The sequence below is a fragment of the Hydractinia symbiolongicarpus genome, chromosome 1 (assembly GCF_029227915.1).
Source record: "Hydractinia symbiolongicarpus strain clone_291-10 chromosome 1, HSymV2.1, whole genome shotgun sequence".
Lineage (NCBI taxonomy): Eukaryota > Metazoa > Cnidaria > Hydrozoa > Anthoathecata > Hydractiniidae > Hydractinia > Hydractinia symbiolongicarpus.
Window position 1 is genome coordinate 19849630 of NC_079875.1, and position 16450 is coordinate 19866079.

At 34.5% G+C, this 16450-nt stretch overlaps 1 protein-coding gene across 1 annotated transcript; it reads left to right on the plus strand.

Annotated features, from left to right (window-relative positions):
• Positions 1-7497: 7497 nt before the first annotated feature.
• Positions 7498-9585, plus strand: LOC130662279 (insulin gene enhancer protein ISL-1-like). Its single transcript, XM_057461137.1, has 5 exons — positions 7498-7733; positions 8263-8474; positions 8618-8702; positions 8938-8986; positions 9168-9585. The coding sequence occupies exons 1-5, from the start codon at positions 7498-7500 to the stop codon at positions 9486-9488; spliced, it is 903 nt and encodes a 300-aa protein (XP_057317120.1). The 3' UTR covers positions 9489-9585.
• The last annotated feature ends 6865 nt before the right edge of the window (positions 9586-16450 follow it).

The following is a 16450-nucleotide window of genomic DNA, read 5'->3' on the forward strand; positions in this document are numbered from 1 at the left end:
AACGAAACTTCAGGAAGGAAAAGTTGTTTAATGGCACGCCGTTTAATTCATTTTTGTGCAAAAGGCGCATATTTCGCTTTCCGTACAAAAGTTTGACTGATTTTTTCTGCCATTATGAGTCTTAACCTACATGTGTTGAATGTTGGATGGTTACTGACTGGTTACTTGTCGTGGATTTTATTGTATGTATTTAGTCCTTATCTTAGTCTTTCAACTATGGTTTTACATTGATTTAATATCATTTTGGAGCTTAAAACATATTGATTGCATCAATTAAAAGGAATCGGCGATTCGGTTTGACGTCATAACAATTATTTTGGCAGTACGGCACTTTTTTTCCCCGATCAGGTGAGTCTCACCCGATCGGGGGAGTCTGCAACTTTCAAATTAGTTGAGACTTACCCAGATCGGGTGGGTACTTTTGTGAAAAAAATTGTTTTGTAAAAGGGCAAGCCGCTGGAGGTTAAAAGTTTCCGTATTTTAAGTGAAGAGAGTGTAGAGCTAGACACATTTTGGAGTTTTAAGAACAATGTTAGGAAGTTTGAGCAAAGATAATTCTTCGGAGCAAAATCTAGATAGCTACAATCATGGCCAAAACCTTATGAAATTATACACAATATTGACAAAATCTAGCTAGCCCCCCCTTCCCCCAAGCTACAAAGTTGATGTTGAAACAAGACCAGCTGCTTATCTCAACTTTGTACATGGGGGAAAGGGGGGAAGGTAGATTATGTCAATATTGTGTATAATTTCATAAGGTTTTGGCCATGATTGTCTGCAAAATGTTACTGTGTTGACATATACTAATATCCTTAATAAAAAAGATGAGTTGCCCTGAAAGATAAGTTTTTACTTATTTTCGTGTGAGACAGGGAAGTGTGGGGTGCTTCTTAATCGGAATAGTTCTAAGTGAATAACACTCTAGTTCCTAGGCTTCTGTATATTGTAGGTAAACAAACGAATGTACATGTACATAACAATGATATGAACTTTACTGTATAATACTATTTTCCTTTCCTTTACAGCTGAAAATAAAAATGACAACAAAAACAAAAAATCAACGTGAACCGATGCCACAGGCGGTATCTTTGGTTTTGCGGTACCTTCACCAAGAGAAGGGTGAAACGTTGGCCCACCTACAGACACTGTACCCACAGTACTCTCGAACAACAATTTACAGACACATGAAAAAACCTGTGGCAGCGATTCCCGCTGCTAACATAAACACAACGAAAACTAATTGTGGTGGCCGTCCTCGTAAAGGGACCGACAGAGACGAAAGAAAAATAGTTGCTTCACTATTGAAATTACGGGAAACCAAAGGAAATTTCTGTTCGACTGACATCCAGCATGAAGCGTGTATATCAACTAAAGACATATCAAATAGAACTGTTAGAAGGTATTTACCCGAAATAAGATACACATATGCACAGTGTCGGCGTAAAGGACAATTGTCTAAAAAAGACTTGAGCGAACGGTTGAAGTTTGTTCGAAGATGTAAACGATTACCGTCTACTTTTTGGAAGGAGGGAATCGCATTTTATTTGGATGGCACATCGTGGGTACACAGAACTATTCCCAGTCTACATGCGCGCACCCTACGTTCAAGGACATGGAGGAAACATGGTGAAAGTTTAAGTCGTCATTGCACTGCGAAAGGAAAAAACGAATGCGTTGGAGGCAAAGTAGCAAGATTTATGGTCGCAATTTCTTATGAAGCTGGCACTATCAAATGCCATCACTACACAGGAAATGTAAATCCGTAAGCATTTTCCAAATATGTTCGCAAAAAAGAAGTATGTTATTTTTGCAAGATGGGGATCCATTCCAAAACAGTGCCCTTGCACGTGCTGCAATGGATGATATAGCGTGTAGATTATTTAAGATACCTGCTCGATCCCCAGACTTGAATCCAATAGAAAATGTGTTTCACTTGGTCGTTAAGCAATTGAAAAAGGAGGCAATAGACACTGGCATCACAAAGGAAAGCTACGAACAGTTCTGCAAAAGAGTAAAACGTACCATTGTGAACTTTCCAGCTGACGTGATAAACCGTACAGTTGAATCTATGCCGAAACGTCTGGATATGATAATCAAAAATAAAGGAATAAGAACAAAATATTAGCAGTCACCCCTTGGATAAGACAAAAGTATGTTTGTTTTGTTTTGAAACTGCCCATTTAGAGTTTTTTTTTGTTGTTTTGGAGATGCTGTATTTGTGCATCAACTTCTGTTTTGTACATACCTTTTAATATCATGTTTATATAAGAACTTAACGTATATAACAAAACCAATACAGGATGAATAGCTTTGTAAGTTTAACAGAAACGGTTCGCGGGCGTGAACCGTCGTTATATAAAAAAAATATTTATTTTATTATTATATTTTGACGGTTCACAGGTGTGAACCGTTCACATTACAATGTCAACTGAGAATCAGGTTTGCAAAGCAACAGGGACAAGGTTTGGTTTCTTTTGGGTTCATAATAGGCTTGACAAATTCAAAATACCTCCACCGTGTATCCATCATACCTATCTCAATATCATTCACAACACCACCATCATATTTGCGAATTCGCATACTGGAGGTTGCCAATATCGGTGTTTTTCCGGTCCACAACATGTCTTCTGCGAAGTGTGTCTTTGGTGCCGTCAAATGTACTGGGAGGCCTTCAAGTAAATTTAAAAAATCAGACCATGGCATTAACTTCTCGGTCCACCTAAAATCGTTAAGAAAAATTAATTCCGCGCTTTCTGCTCCCACCCAGGCAAATGTCCCTGTTGCTGGCGAAAGGAAACATTTGAATATTTCTGTGATTGGTTGTAACAGGAATGTTTTTCCACAATTGGATGGACCTACGATTATCACGTTGTTGTTTCTTTTACGACCGTGTTGTATTGCATTTTTTTTTACTGTTTTGAAATGTTCAATGTCTATGTTATTTTCATGTAGAGTTTCTATAGCGTGAATACTCCACTGCAAGTAGCAAACACACTGATTCTCTGTTGCCTTTTCAAGTATTTTCATGTTTGTTTGCTTCAAACGTTGAATTTCCTTTGTTGAATTTTCGATCCGCCATGCCGTTCTAATTAATTCTGCCCTCCATTTGTCTGAAATTTTTAGTACGTACTCTAACAGGTCAATTTTCCCCTCTTCTTTTTGTGAATGAGCCAACACAAATAGTTCGCGTTCGTTATGAATATTATTTTCTAATACTATGTTGTAAACAGTCACTGTGTCAAGCCGCTGTCGCTTCTTATTTTGTTGAGCTGGACGTACGCGCAAATCTTAACCAGAACCTACTACTGTTGCTCTTTTTGCTATTGATGCTTTTTTCGTTTGAGGTGAGTTTGCGAGCATAGGATGGCCCTCTGAAGTAACGTAAACTAAGTCCTCTTTAGTTACATAACTATACGCGTCATAATAATTTGTGTGAAACTCTTGAAAATTGCAAACAATCTCTTGATTACGAATAACCTGCTCCCGAACCATTTTCCATCGCTTCACCCTTATCAGTTTCAAGGCAAGATGATAGTGTACAGCATCATCTTTTTTATCTTTTTCACAGGAACACACCCACTGTTTGACAAGATCCGTGCCAAACACATCAACCTAAATGCCTGCGAATTTCTCTCTGCTATCTACTTTTGCGGGATCTGCTTGGCTATACGTAATCAAGTAAACACTACGTTGGTCTGAGGACAAGGACATTTTTATTCTGTTTTGTTGTTTATAGCTGTATGTAAAATGTAATTTATATATTTGTGGTTATATACTGTACATTATCAGCAAAATCTGTTACCTAGTACCTTTTAACGTGTTAAAGACACAAATTGAGCAGTGAAAGACCCCCTAGTAGCTTTGAACACACGCACCAGACTTTGTTTTGTTTACATCTTTCATCAGAATGAGGCTGGGAATCAAAAAATAGCACGAGAATGAGGCTAATAATCAAAAACATGGCCAAAAACGTATGAAATTCTACACAATATTGACATAATCTAGCTAGCCTCCTTCCCCCCAGCTACAAAGTTGACGTTGAAACAAGACCAGCTGCTTATCTCAACTTTGAACATGGGGGAAAGGGGGAAAGGTAGATTTGACAGAAAATTCCAAAAATTTTGGCCATGATTGTAGCTAAGCATTATTTCCAGACAGATTTTTATTCTGGTTACCTTTCGTTAGCTAATAAATCTTCCATTTTCACATTTTTTAGCATTCTTCTCCCCACGAACTAGGTTTGTTTTCACCCAGCAAGATTTTAAAAATGGCCGATGTTGCACAAATGTGATTTGTCAATTAAGCAAAATGTCAATCAACACTACGGCAACAAAGCTGAAACGAATCACCGAATAGCTATCTAGCTATAGCTAAATTAGGTGCATTTTGGAAATTCATTCTGCAGACTTCTGCAGATTCTATTTTTTATTCCATTTTATTCTATTTCTAAAGTTTTTACCAGTGTTGCTAATGATTTTGTATCTCCATTATGATGATACGATCATCTTGAAATTTTTCATTTCAGATGATTCTTCACCCCAAAAGTCTTGACATCAATCAAATAGAATTGTAAACAAGGTTTCACTTTATTATAGACTTATTTATAGACAAATTTATCGCCAATGAAGTCCAGAATTTTGCATTTGTTATGTTGTTGAGATTTTTCAAATTGAAAAGAAATAAGCTGCGTAGAAGCTTTTATATTAAATAGTATGTAGCTATATGTAGAGCCTAGAGTATCTCACATTGTAAAAAAAACATCACAGAATTAAAACGTAAATCACGAAATTAGGGCGTTTTAGCTAATTCATCTTTTGTTCAACCGGGAAAAATTTCCACTTTGTTTACCTGCATTTTTGCAAGGTTATTTTATGGAATAAAAACCACGAGGGTGCTGATAAGCCGCATACACCGTAAAAAGTGCGTGCATTTTATGGCGAGTTCGGCGTTTTGCAAAAAATTTAAGTATTCACCTGAAAAAACCCACATAGAACCGAACAATGTCCGAACAAAAAAAAAAGATTCACCACAAATTATTTAAAAAAGTATAAAAATTAAAATGAACCATGTGGTAGCGCGAGTGCTTAAAAGAACTGTTTTTTATGGTTTTCAATTAGATTTACTTGATAAATAACTTATACATAAACTTTATTAACTCATTTCTCTTCAAGCGCATGCTGAAAACTGTCGTCCGGCATGTTTATGTTGCAAGGTGTTGCATTTCGGGAATGCTTCGGGCGAGTTCACGCGTGTTCGGGAAAGTGCGGGTGGTTTCGGCGGACAACGGTCATTTTAATTCGAAAAGTCGCCCAAGCTGGCCTTTATATATACGGGGCGTTTGCGGCTTATCGGAACCCTCGTTAAAAACCATGAAGTTATGTGGCGAGATGAGTCACCAGATCATCGCTGGAGTAATAAAAGGATGGTAGAGGACAGATATTTTTTTCACTTTCAAAAAATGCAATAAATATAAGAAAGAAAAACAATGTGGTTGCCTATTATATTTTATGTATATACATTAATTATTTACATAATATTGTTATAAAGATTTATGAGAATAGTTTTCGGCTCCATTTTCTCAGTTTTACCGTTTATTGTTGTATTAAATAACACAATTTTTGAGGATTAAATGTCAGAAGTACCTGTACTTTTTTTTCCTGATGTTACTTCTATTCCGATATGTTTGTGAAGATTTTTGAGAATCACATCCAAGCTGCTACTTTTTATAAATTTCTTGTCTTTCATAAGTGATATTTTTTCTCATTTGCAAATTTGTTACTTAAAATTGCAGTAATATGATGTGTTGATGGTACAAACAGAACTTGTTTATTGGGTTTTACAGGAATTAATTTTTCGAATACCCAGTGTATCCTTGTTTTTATATTATATGTTCTTATATATATAGTTAATTGTGTATTCTTTTGTTATTTATGGTTTTTGAAAACAATTTATTAAAAGAAAATAAATAAAAAAGTATTACTGATATTCCTTTATACTAAAAGTTCTTTATATACAGTGTTTTTTTAATCGATATCACCCTCTATATGCAAGTACTGATGCTACCCCTTATAATAGAACATTTCCACAAATGCGTAGATAGTTGAAAACCTTCTTGTTTCAACTGACAGAAGGTCAGAATAGCCTTATGGCAGTTGTAAGTGTTTAAGCTGTCCCACTTTCTTGCATAGACAGATTTTAACCATGTTCTAATTGATTTATTAGGATTGGATTGTGTGTTCAAACCGACAGGTTTTCCTGTTATTCTTCAGTTAAACTTTCGCGTTATCTCCAAAACATTCTTAAATGTGCGTAATTTAGACTTGCACGCGTTAATTTGCACTAACAAAGAAATTTCTACAGGATATCCAATCACTTTCGGTCTCCATGGAAACTAGAAAACAAACCAATCGGCAGACCTCATAGATGATATTTTTACGTAAAACGTTAAACATTTAATTGGCAAGGGTGTCACGTCAAATTGCTAAGCCTCTCATAGTACCATTTATGAATCAAAACGATTTTTCCCGATATGTCTAAATCAGCTAAATTGCTCTGAAGGATAATGTTAATTACAAATCTTTTATTCTGCAACATGAAATTGTCTGTATGCATTTAAAAGAAAATGCGGATGATTCCCCCCCTTGACTTAGTTTAAAATTTGTATAAGTAAGAGCAACCACAAACGTCCCCATAGTAAACGTAAGAAGAATTATATAGAGCCACTGTTTACCTGGACTTTACCTAAAGTTTCACAAAGAACAAACTGAAATATCTCTTTCGCGGATTTTTCTGGTGTGTTTTTAATTTCCTTGTCCAAAACTCCAAATGAGAATCTAATACCCAAAGCCAATAGGTAAATTAACCGTTTTTGTCCGTACATTTGAAATTAATTGGTTGGCAAAATATTAACTGCGATGCTAATAGCTCTGTTAGGCGTTAATTGCTTTAAAATTAATACAAATTGATTATGGCACGAAACACGTGCATGAAATAATAAGAAATAATCACGGATTAACCTATTAATAAAAACATGCAGCTTACGCAATATTTAGTTGGCCATCACACCAATAACATCTAGGTGTAAGTATCAATTTCTTTGAATTTGTTTTTGTATCTGCTTTATTATTTTAGCATGTATATACCCTGCATTTACTCGATATATAAGGGAGAATATAACTGTAATCAACCGTTTGCCTAGGTCTTTTAATCTTTATGATAGGCCTAATGACGCCCGTGATAACAACTCTAAGCAAGAAGTGCCTGGAAAAAATATGAGGTGTTATCAACACGGCCTATTTGCTCATTATTTAACTTAAAATGCTATTACCTTTTAATGCTTGAGAGGGTTACATTTTTGAGTTTCCACGAACTAAGAAACGGTGGAATATTTTAACTCCAATTGGTACTTATAATAACGTCATCTAACTACTGCATGCAATATAATGTATCATCATAAATTTCAAATTACAAGTACTTTTAGGTAGCTTCATTTTCAGTATGAACGTGTGCAAGGGATGCAAAAATCTCATCACAGATTCTGTGTTTATGAGAGTAACACCAGACCAAGAATGGCATACCGAATGTTTGAAGTGTTTTCGATGCGGTATAATGTTGAACGATTCCATGTTAACACGATGCTACATACCAGATGGGCAACCCCTTTGTGAGATGGACTATCTAAGGTATGGCGGAATCTTTTTGTACATTATTGTGTTTCATAGATACTGTGTTACGTCACTTTAGGCAACAAAAACTTCCCTTAATTCTTAGGGGCAGTGGATATTAGGTTAGTTGGCAAAGATAATTTTACCTAACATCCATATGACCTTTATATCTCACTTCGCGGGCTGGAGAATGTTGTTTACGTCACGTGATGTTTTTATGCATGCGCTTATTTCCAAACTTACGCTTAGAGTTAGACTCACAAATCTTATCCCACCTTAGCGAGAAATCAAGGACGATCTCTAATCACTGTATCTTTATGGAGATCTCAATAGGCTGATCCACTTTTCACATAAACACAATTTACTTTTATAAAGATTTCTTATTGACAATATACACCTCGGCTTATTAAACTAATCCGGAAAAACGGGCCAGCTGAAAACAAAAAGAACAAAATTTTTTCGTACATGCAAAGTACAGTATGCAAAGTACATGCAAACAATAAGTATAATTAAGGCTGACTTTTTTTGATCTAACGATAATGAGTTTCAGAATGACACAACAAGTTTTTCTACCTCTTTGATCCTGAAATACTTTTAGGTTATTCTTGAAAAAATGTGCGGGATGTGGGATTGAGTTGGAAAAGAACGACTTAGTGATGAAAACAGAGAAGAGATTCTTTCATGTCAAATGTTTTACATGTCAAATATGTCATGCATTGCTGACGTCAGGTGATCAATTTCGTATGACAGAGAAGGGAGTCATATGTCATGTACATAATCAGGACTTGAAGATTCAGATGAAAAGCACTGGTAATAATTACATTCTCGTCCCGAGAGCTCTTTGACGATAAACATCGAAAGTTTATCCTAAAGAGGGTCGAGAATGTTATAACAAACTTTTGTACGTTTTCATTTCGAAAAATAAATGAATGAAAGATTATGAGATCTTAAAGGCTTTGTACCTAAAAATATTTTGTGCGCATCTGAAGTAAAAGAATATCTTATCGGGGAAAAAAAATCGGGGGAAAATTTCGTCAGGTTAAAATTCAGTTGGGGAAAAATTAAGTCACTTTTGATAAATGAGTCACTTTTCCCCGAATAATTTTTCAAATAAATCACTTTTCCCCAACTAATTTTTGTTATTCCTGTAGATAAACTCCAAAGGGAATTTAAATCAATTTTTTTTTTATTTGTCTATGTATGTTTTTCAAAAACAACTTTTTTGTAACCTTTCTTGCAATTTATTGGTGGTAACAATGAAAATAAAGTTTAGAATAAAAGAAAAAGGTCGGGGTAAATTCTTAGTCGGGTATAAAAATCGGGTAAAAGTACTAGTCAGGGAAAAAATATTCGGGGGAAATTTTAGTCGGGGAAAAATTAGGTCATTTGGAAAAAAATTTAGTGACTTTTGCCTGACTTTTTTCCCCTGATAAGGTATTCTCCATACACCTTTAAATTCATAGCAATCAAATATTGAGAAATTCAAAGCTCTCCTGTTGAACACATCGACATTTTTTTTGTCTAGCAGAGCAACCAAACTCAAGAAGTCACAACACTACTGAAAGTAAGGCGGAACAATTAAAGTCAGCCAGAGAGAGGACAGTCATAAACGAAAAACAATTGCTGATCTTGAATGCGTGGTACGCTGACAATTCTCGGCCGGATGCTTTGTTAAGGGAAGAACTGGGTCACGTAACTGGTCTGTCAACTCGTGTGATAAGGGTGTGGTTTCAAAACAAAAGGTGTAAAGACAAAAAAAAATCCGCAGCTTTGAAGAAACAACAGAATGTTTTATTAGTAAGTGAAATCTTGCCGGCTCGTTAATTTAGCATTGTTTCAAATCGCTTTATTTTTTCGCAGTAATTTCTGACTCGGAGTTAACCCGGAATTGATTAATTTTTTTGAAGAAATATGCCTAATAACTTCGATAAAAACATTTTGTTATGGATTTTCATTAAGCGAATAAAAAGTAGAAGGTAAAAACACGAAAGTTTCGTTGGGCATTAAAAAATTAACTTCGATTAGCGCAGCTGCCTAATGATGTGAATTAACACCAGCTGGAAACCAAGCTTTAAAAGCTACGAGGTCCATTAAATTTCGATGCTGTTGCGGCCCAAGCAGATATTTTTTGTGTCGGAATGTGTGATACAAATTTGGTACATATGCGACCTCAAAGAATTGTGTGTGATTATGAACTCAAAATCCATATATGCCATCGGCTTGGTAGATAGAAATGGTATAACTGATGTTTGTGCGTTGTTGTGATTTATGTGGTATTGCGTCGATTCCAAGCCACAACGTCTTTGAGATTGTTTTTGCAGATACAAATTTTATGTGTCTGCTTTCTTGAAAATTTCTGATGATGTTGCGTCAAAAATAATTTTTTTTATGATGTGTTAAAAACATGGATTCCACTGGAAAGAAAAAAGAAGAACATAGAAAAGTTTATGTTAGGGTGCCCTCTAAAGCCCCTAAAGAAAGCAGGCGTTTATTTAGATAAGGGGAGGGTCAACTCATAAGCTTGTTACTCACTAGTCTCCCAATTGCGCCTAGTATCGACACACTTGACACGTGGAACAAGAAAAATTGATCCTGCAGTGTAAAAAAGAGAACAATATTACTTTCTTTCAATGTATTTTCCAGTGTTTTTGTTTTCTTTATTGGCTAAAGCAGAAGAACCAACATTATAGTTCGCTTCTTAAAATTTGTAAGAATATTTTGTTTTTATTGCGTCAAAATACATTTCCATCTTCGCGCCCACCGTCCAGGTTACCGCAAGTGACAAAATAAACGCTCACACTTAAGTTACTCGAGAATTCCCAAAATGTTTATGTTTTTTACTTTCATTAGTGGAACTTCGTGAGGCCACTCTATAGGATACTTTAACTTGTCTTGGCTTAGACTTGTTCTCAGCATGTAACACACAAACAATAAATAAGCATAACATCAGTCAACAACTTCGAAAAATAAGCCGTCCCGTGATAATATTATAGACGTAGAAAAGCCCTGGGAATGAAAATGGACATACCCAAAAGCTTTTGTAGGGAAAACAGCTCTTTGAACAGTATGTAGTTTTTAAAAATGAATATTCTAATCTTAATTCCGATAGATTTTAAAAATCCTCTTTATTTTTACCGACATTTTTTGTCCGACAAGTTATTGTCCAGGAGAAGTAGAAACATATAAACAAAGCAGGAATATAAACATGCATGTATATTTTTTCCTCAGGACTTCACGTACAATTAGTTGCTGTAAAGAAATTATCTTCTACACATTAAGCAGAATAAGTTTGGAATTATGGCCATTGGAATAGAGGTGGAATTGGAATAGAAAATTTTATTGATTTCTTTTCCTCGTGGATTGGTGGATTGATCGAGAGATGAAAGAAAAATTATATTGCTTATTTTATAGATGCTAGCTGGCTTTGAAGTAAAACACAAAAAATAGATCCTTCCTTTTTAAATGGAACTTTTACTTGCTGCAACAAACTATTTTTCTAATGTATTAGGAATAAAATTTTATTTAGGTTTTTATTTTATTTTGATATAAGATTGAAATCCAGCTGCTTGAAATGGGAGCAACACAAAAACTTTAAAAATTGATAGTACATATCTCTTAGCATAAAGACATGAAACGTATAAATACGCATAGTTGTTTGTAAACATTGATTTTCGTCTGACGTAGGAGGCTGCCTCCTAGTAGGAGGCTGCGTGGTTTCCCGTGTGCGCTGAAAGTCAAGAAGTCTGGGTTCTAAAACATCTGTGACGATTTTTCGTTCATACACAGATCAATATTTACAACATAGTAGGATGGCTTTGAGTGAGCATTTTGCATCCGAATCGAGCGGTGATGATTTTATTGCAAATATTAATAAACTAAAGCCATATGATCACGAACCAAGGATTCCACAAGACGAATTAGATTCATTATCATCATTTTTTAACGATAACAGCTCAAGTTGTAGCAAAGAATCACAACAATCTCTGGCAATACTAAAGCTTGGTTTTCGTCTATTGTTAAATCGGGTTAATTTTTTTGCGCTAATTTCTAATCTCAGAGTTAATCATATTGAGTATTTAGTTTCCATTAGAAGTAAAATTATTTAATTAATTTTGTTGATGAAATGTGTCAACAACGGTACTAGGAGAATTCTCCCTCCCCCCCCCCCACTTCAGTGAATTGCATTTCAGTAAATTGCCCCTGAGAGTCCAGCAATATTCATCCTGGACAGTTACGTTGAAATTGGTTAAAAAATGCTGTAAAAAATCTTGTGTATGATGATTTTATTTTATTCTGCCACTACGCCGAGCATTATACAACTGAAAAAAATATTTTAGGGCATACTTTGAAAGTTCCATCAGAGTACCAAAGTTCTGACTCGAAAAACAACTGCAACCCTTGACATAAATAATCAATTGACATTTCCCACTCCACTATCGTATAAAATAAATTGCTATCCATTCTCTGTTTTTGAAAATTAGGAGGAAGTACTGGTATTGCTGCACGATTACCAGAATGTAAAGGAAAATCTCTTTCTTGTCGATTTGCACAGATACTTTTGCGCATCGTCTCCACCGATGGCAAGTTAACAGCACTAAATTGAAGATATGTTACTGAGTTCTTAAGCTAGGATTTGCTGGCTTGTATCCAGTCGATTCCTCCGCTTTCCGTCCAATAGCGGATTTAACTTTTGCCACTCCGCAACTGATTTGAGACGGAGGATGAGTATGCTATACTCTGAAAGCTTTGTTCTGGATTTGCATTTTCTTTTTCTTCTGAAGACACATTCTTATGGCGTTAGGCCGTTCCCTAGATTTTTTGGAAGGCATACATGTAACTGTTTCTTATAAATTTTGTTTCAGTAGTTACAAGACGTATGATATATTTAACTAGCTCACAAATCACAGACGTCATGATGAAATGAAATTTTTCGATCAGTGTAAGAAATTTTTATTCAAACGGGTTTCACTTCTGTTCCGCTGATACTTTAGAACTGCAAGTCCCGCAGATCCAATGTGGCTTAATAGTTTCATCACTATGTGTGTAATTAGCTAAGTGGTAACGTTTCCGATTGGTAGGTTGATAGTCCCAAGATCGAAACCGATGACGTTACATTTTCCCGATATTTTTATACGGAACTTTCTCTACATGCAGCTGGCGAGACTCTTTTTACTCTTTACTATTCCCAGTTAGACGAACCAAGTCTTTGCGTATCGAATAAAATTAAGTTAGCTCAGTTGGGTTTGATCACAAGGTTAGGCTACGGCATTCCTTCGACTAGCGCGTGCTACTCTTAAACCCAACTTTGTTCCCCCTTACGGCCCAAGCTGTAAAAGAAACAGCATCCAACCAATACAAACGCGGCCTTTAGTGCCAAAACGTTGTAAATATTTTGACAAAATTTGAAAAAAACAAAAAATCCCATTGTGGAACAGACACCTCAGCTCCTAATCAATATCTACCTTATTCCATGAAATTAACGAGTCAATAAAGTAACGCGGTTTTTCAAAATTCGCGTTAATTTATAACCGTTAATTAAATGCAGTTAATTTATAGATTGTTTATTTCATGACTCGTTAATCAAAATACTGGTAATTTGGTGACTTTTTTATAATATATAAAAGCTAGAAAACGTAAAGATATAATTTTTTTACAAATTTTCTACTATTTTTTCCTCATCGGACGATAGCTCAACGGTGTTCTCTTTTTTAGCAAACTTTTTTAAAATAGCTTTTGTATAATCTTCATACTCTGATTCAAATAGAAAATTAACTGAAAGCACTTTTTTTCCGAAATATTTTATATTTTTAACATTGTCTTTCCAAACAACGAAAATTTTAATTTCGATTTCCAAGCTGCCTTGTAATAGAGGAGACCGCTTCATTACCGTGGATTCGACTGTCGCCGTAATTTTTGCTTCGTGTGATATTGCATATTCTCAAATTCGTGTCATAAATTCATTTTTGAAAAAGAACTTGCTTAACCGCCTTAACTAAATGCCTTTTTAAAATAATTTCATTGAACTGCGGTAATTTCATGACAGTTAATTTAATTCGCGTTAATTTGGAATAAGGTAGACTCTACGAGCTAGATAATAAACTCCATTGTGATTGCAAACTCTACAAATCCAACCTGACAAGTTCTTATATAGCATTTCGATAAAAATATGTGCATCTGTAAACTTGACAGGTCAGGTGACCCAGTAAAAAAATGGGACAGAGTATTTCTGTGTGTATTGCGCAACCGTTCCTTTCGTTTTAAAAAAAGGTTATAAATCTTTTCAAACATCTCCTATTTGCATATAAGGCAATACCTTCACTTAACCAGCTGTTAGAGCGTGTACAAAAAATAGTAAAAATAAAAACTTAAAGATTAGGCCTTGAAAGAGGCCTAATCAAGTGGCTCTTATATGCACAGTTTTTCTGGGCGTAATATTTGTCTCAACGGACCAAAGTTTCATATATAATCTTGCAGAGTTAAGCGAGCTCCGCGATTTACGTCACAGATATGTGCAGCGAGTTGTTTTTTTCATATTCCTTTTATACAAAGCAAACAAACTGCTCGCATATTGCCCTTGATTATTCACCAGAGAACATTCAAGGGCTTGGAGCTCCAAATGCTTTAAATGTACAATCATGTTATTCAGGCTCCTGTTTACTTGAAGTTCAAGCAATTTAGTTTGAGTATTTTACTGAATTGGTTGGCTAGCAAGCACGGTGTTGCAAAACTTGTAGCTAGGGGAAACTTAGAAATTGGTAAATGATTTGTCCACCTGACTATAACACTTCGTTGGTTCTCTAAAGCTTACCTCCCACGTTAATTTCACATGAAAGAACTTTGAAAGTTGTCTAGGAATCTTTTTATTTTTTTAAAAAATCTTTATTGGTTCTTAAGATTTTAGACTTAAAATTTCCACTAATTTTGCATGACATCATATATTTCTTGCCTAGCTATAACAAGGCAGAAATGCAACTTATTATTAACATTTTTTATTCATTTTAAATAAACTTTAGAATTCTGATATTCTGTAAATTCATATCGTTAACTGAAACTAAATTCATATATCGTGAACTCACTGCTTGCTGTTATATTTAGCAGCTGCTATAAAGTCCAAACATATGTGGATAAAAAATTGCTTCAAAAAGCATTTACTTAGGAGTCTTTTTGCATTTACATTTTGTGGCCTTAACATTCCCAAAAAGCCAACCATTAATTCATAAACAATAGATTCTGCTTTTCCATTTCCTAATGAAATGTTTTTAAAACGCTATAACTACAGCTTTTTATGTTTTTCACTCAACAAGCACACACTTTATTGCACATACATTGGAGATACAAAAACAATATTGCTTTCTTTAAAATAATGGTAATAATAACAAGAATTTAATCAAAAGCGTTACACAGGTTTGAAAATTGCAATTGACAAGTCCACATGCGATCTATTTTGTCGATTTAATTGTTTGAATCGTGTATCAATGCTTTAACAGTATAAAAAGTATTGGTAAACAACTTTACGAACATCAAAGTATTGTGTGCTATCGTAGGAGAGGTTCAACAAAATTAAACTTTTTAGAGCTCATGAAATTCTGCTGTTGTTCAAAAACCGCTTTTTATTGATACATACTTCTATGTTTATTGTCATCATTTTGCTTAGAAGATTTTCAAAATGCTAAAAGAGCATCCAATCACAAAAGAATATCAGCAAAAAGATGTTTCTTGCAAGTAAATCTTTTATTTACTGGCAGAATTGACTACCTAGGTTGAATCTTATCTGACCTATTGCTAAGGTAAGAATTGCTTTTAATATCTTCGGAACCAAAATTGACATGCTGTCGAAAACGAATTATCGGAGTCTCTGGGCTAAATTCGGGAACTTAGAAAGTATGATGATAATAGAAATACTTTTTTGGCTAAATTTTATTCAACCAGCCTAAAACCGTATCATACCAAATCTCAATCTCAAACCAATATTTTAATTTTTACTTAAGTTACAGGACTTTTAACTGAAAAGGACACTATATATTCTACCCGGTTTAGACTTATTTTGTGAATTTTTATGTTCACTGCCTTGTAATTAGTATTAAAAGTCTCGAGTAATGAGATAAGTCTTGAGATAATATATTACAGTGGCGAGCTGTTTAATATCTACATCTTTAGTGGATCCTGTATTTAAACATATGAGCGCTTAATCAAAGTGTGACTTTAAATATCATTCTGTTCAATTTGTCTAAAATTTCTTCATAGCGTGTTTTAAGGCCTAGCAAGAATCATTTTAAAACAAATATCTTTCTACCTCAAGATGACTGTGTAATCTTTTTATGCGTCATGCAAAATTATCTTTTATCGGATTGGTATAAAAGTACTCCTAACAAGTTTTAAGTCAATAACTTCATTTCTCACCTAAGTTATTATTGCACTTTTAATTTCCCTGAATTAGGCCGGATAAATGTGCATTTAATGATAAAATGGTCCTGACAAATAACCTACTGGCTTTTTATAATTTTTGTGGTAACTTAAACATATAAATAATAAAACATTCTTGCTAACCATAACCTGAAATAAATAAGTTACATTTTGTAAAACAAAATTTTCGAAATTTTGCATAAAGCTGCAAATTAAACCTCGCCACTTGGAAACAAGCTGATTTTTTGAATGTGCCTACTTAGCTAGTTAGCTACTTTTCTAGTTATTGAACTTTGCCAGCAATTTAAATATTTCCATGTAAGTACTTTATGATATCTTTCTTCTTCATTTATTGCTTAGTAATGGTTTTTATTAAATTTTTT

Excerpts from the sequence above, each read along its gene's own strand:
- LOC130662279 (XM_057461137.1), top strand. The coding sequence starts at position 7,498 with ATGAACGTGTGCAAGGGATGCAAAAATCTCATCACAGATTCTGTGTTT. Across the intron at positions 7,734-8,262 it reads TTTCATAGATACTGTGTTAC|GTTATTCTTGAAAAAATGTG; the intron begins GTCACTTTAGGC and ends AAATACTTTTAG. Across the intron at positions 8,703-8,937 it reads TCGGGGGAAAATTTCGTCAG|AATAAAAGAAAAAGGTCGGG; the intron begins GTTAAAATTCAG and ends AATAAAGTTTAG.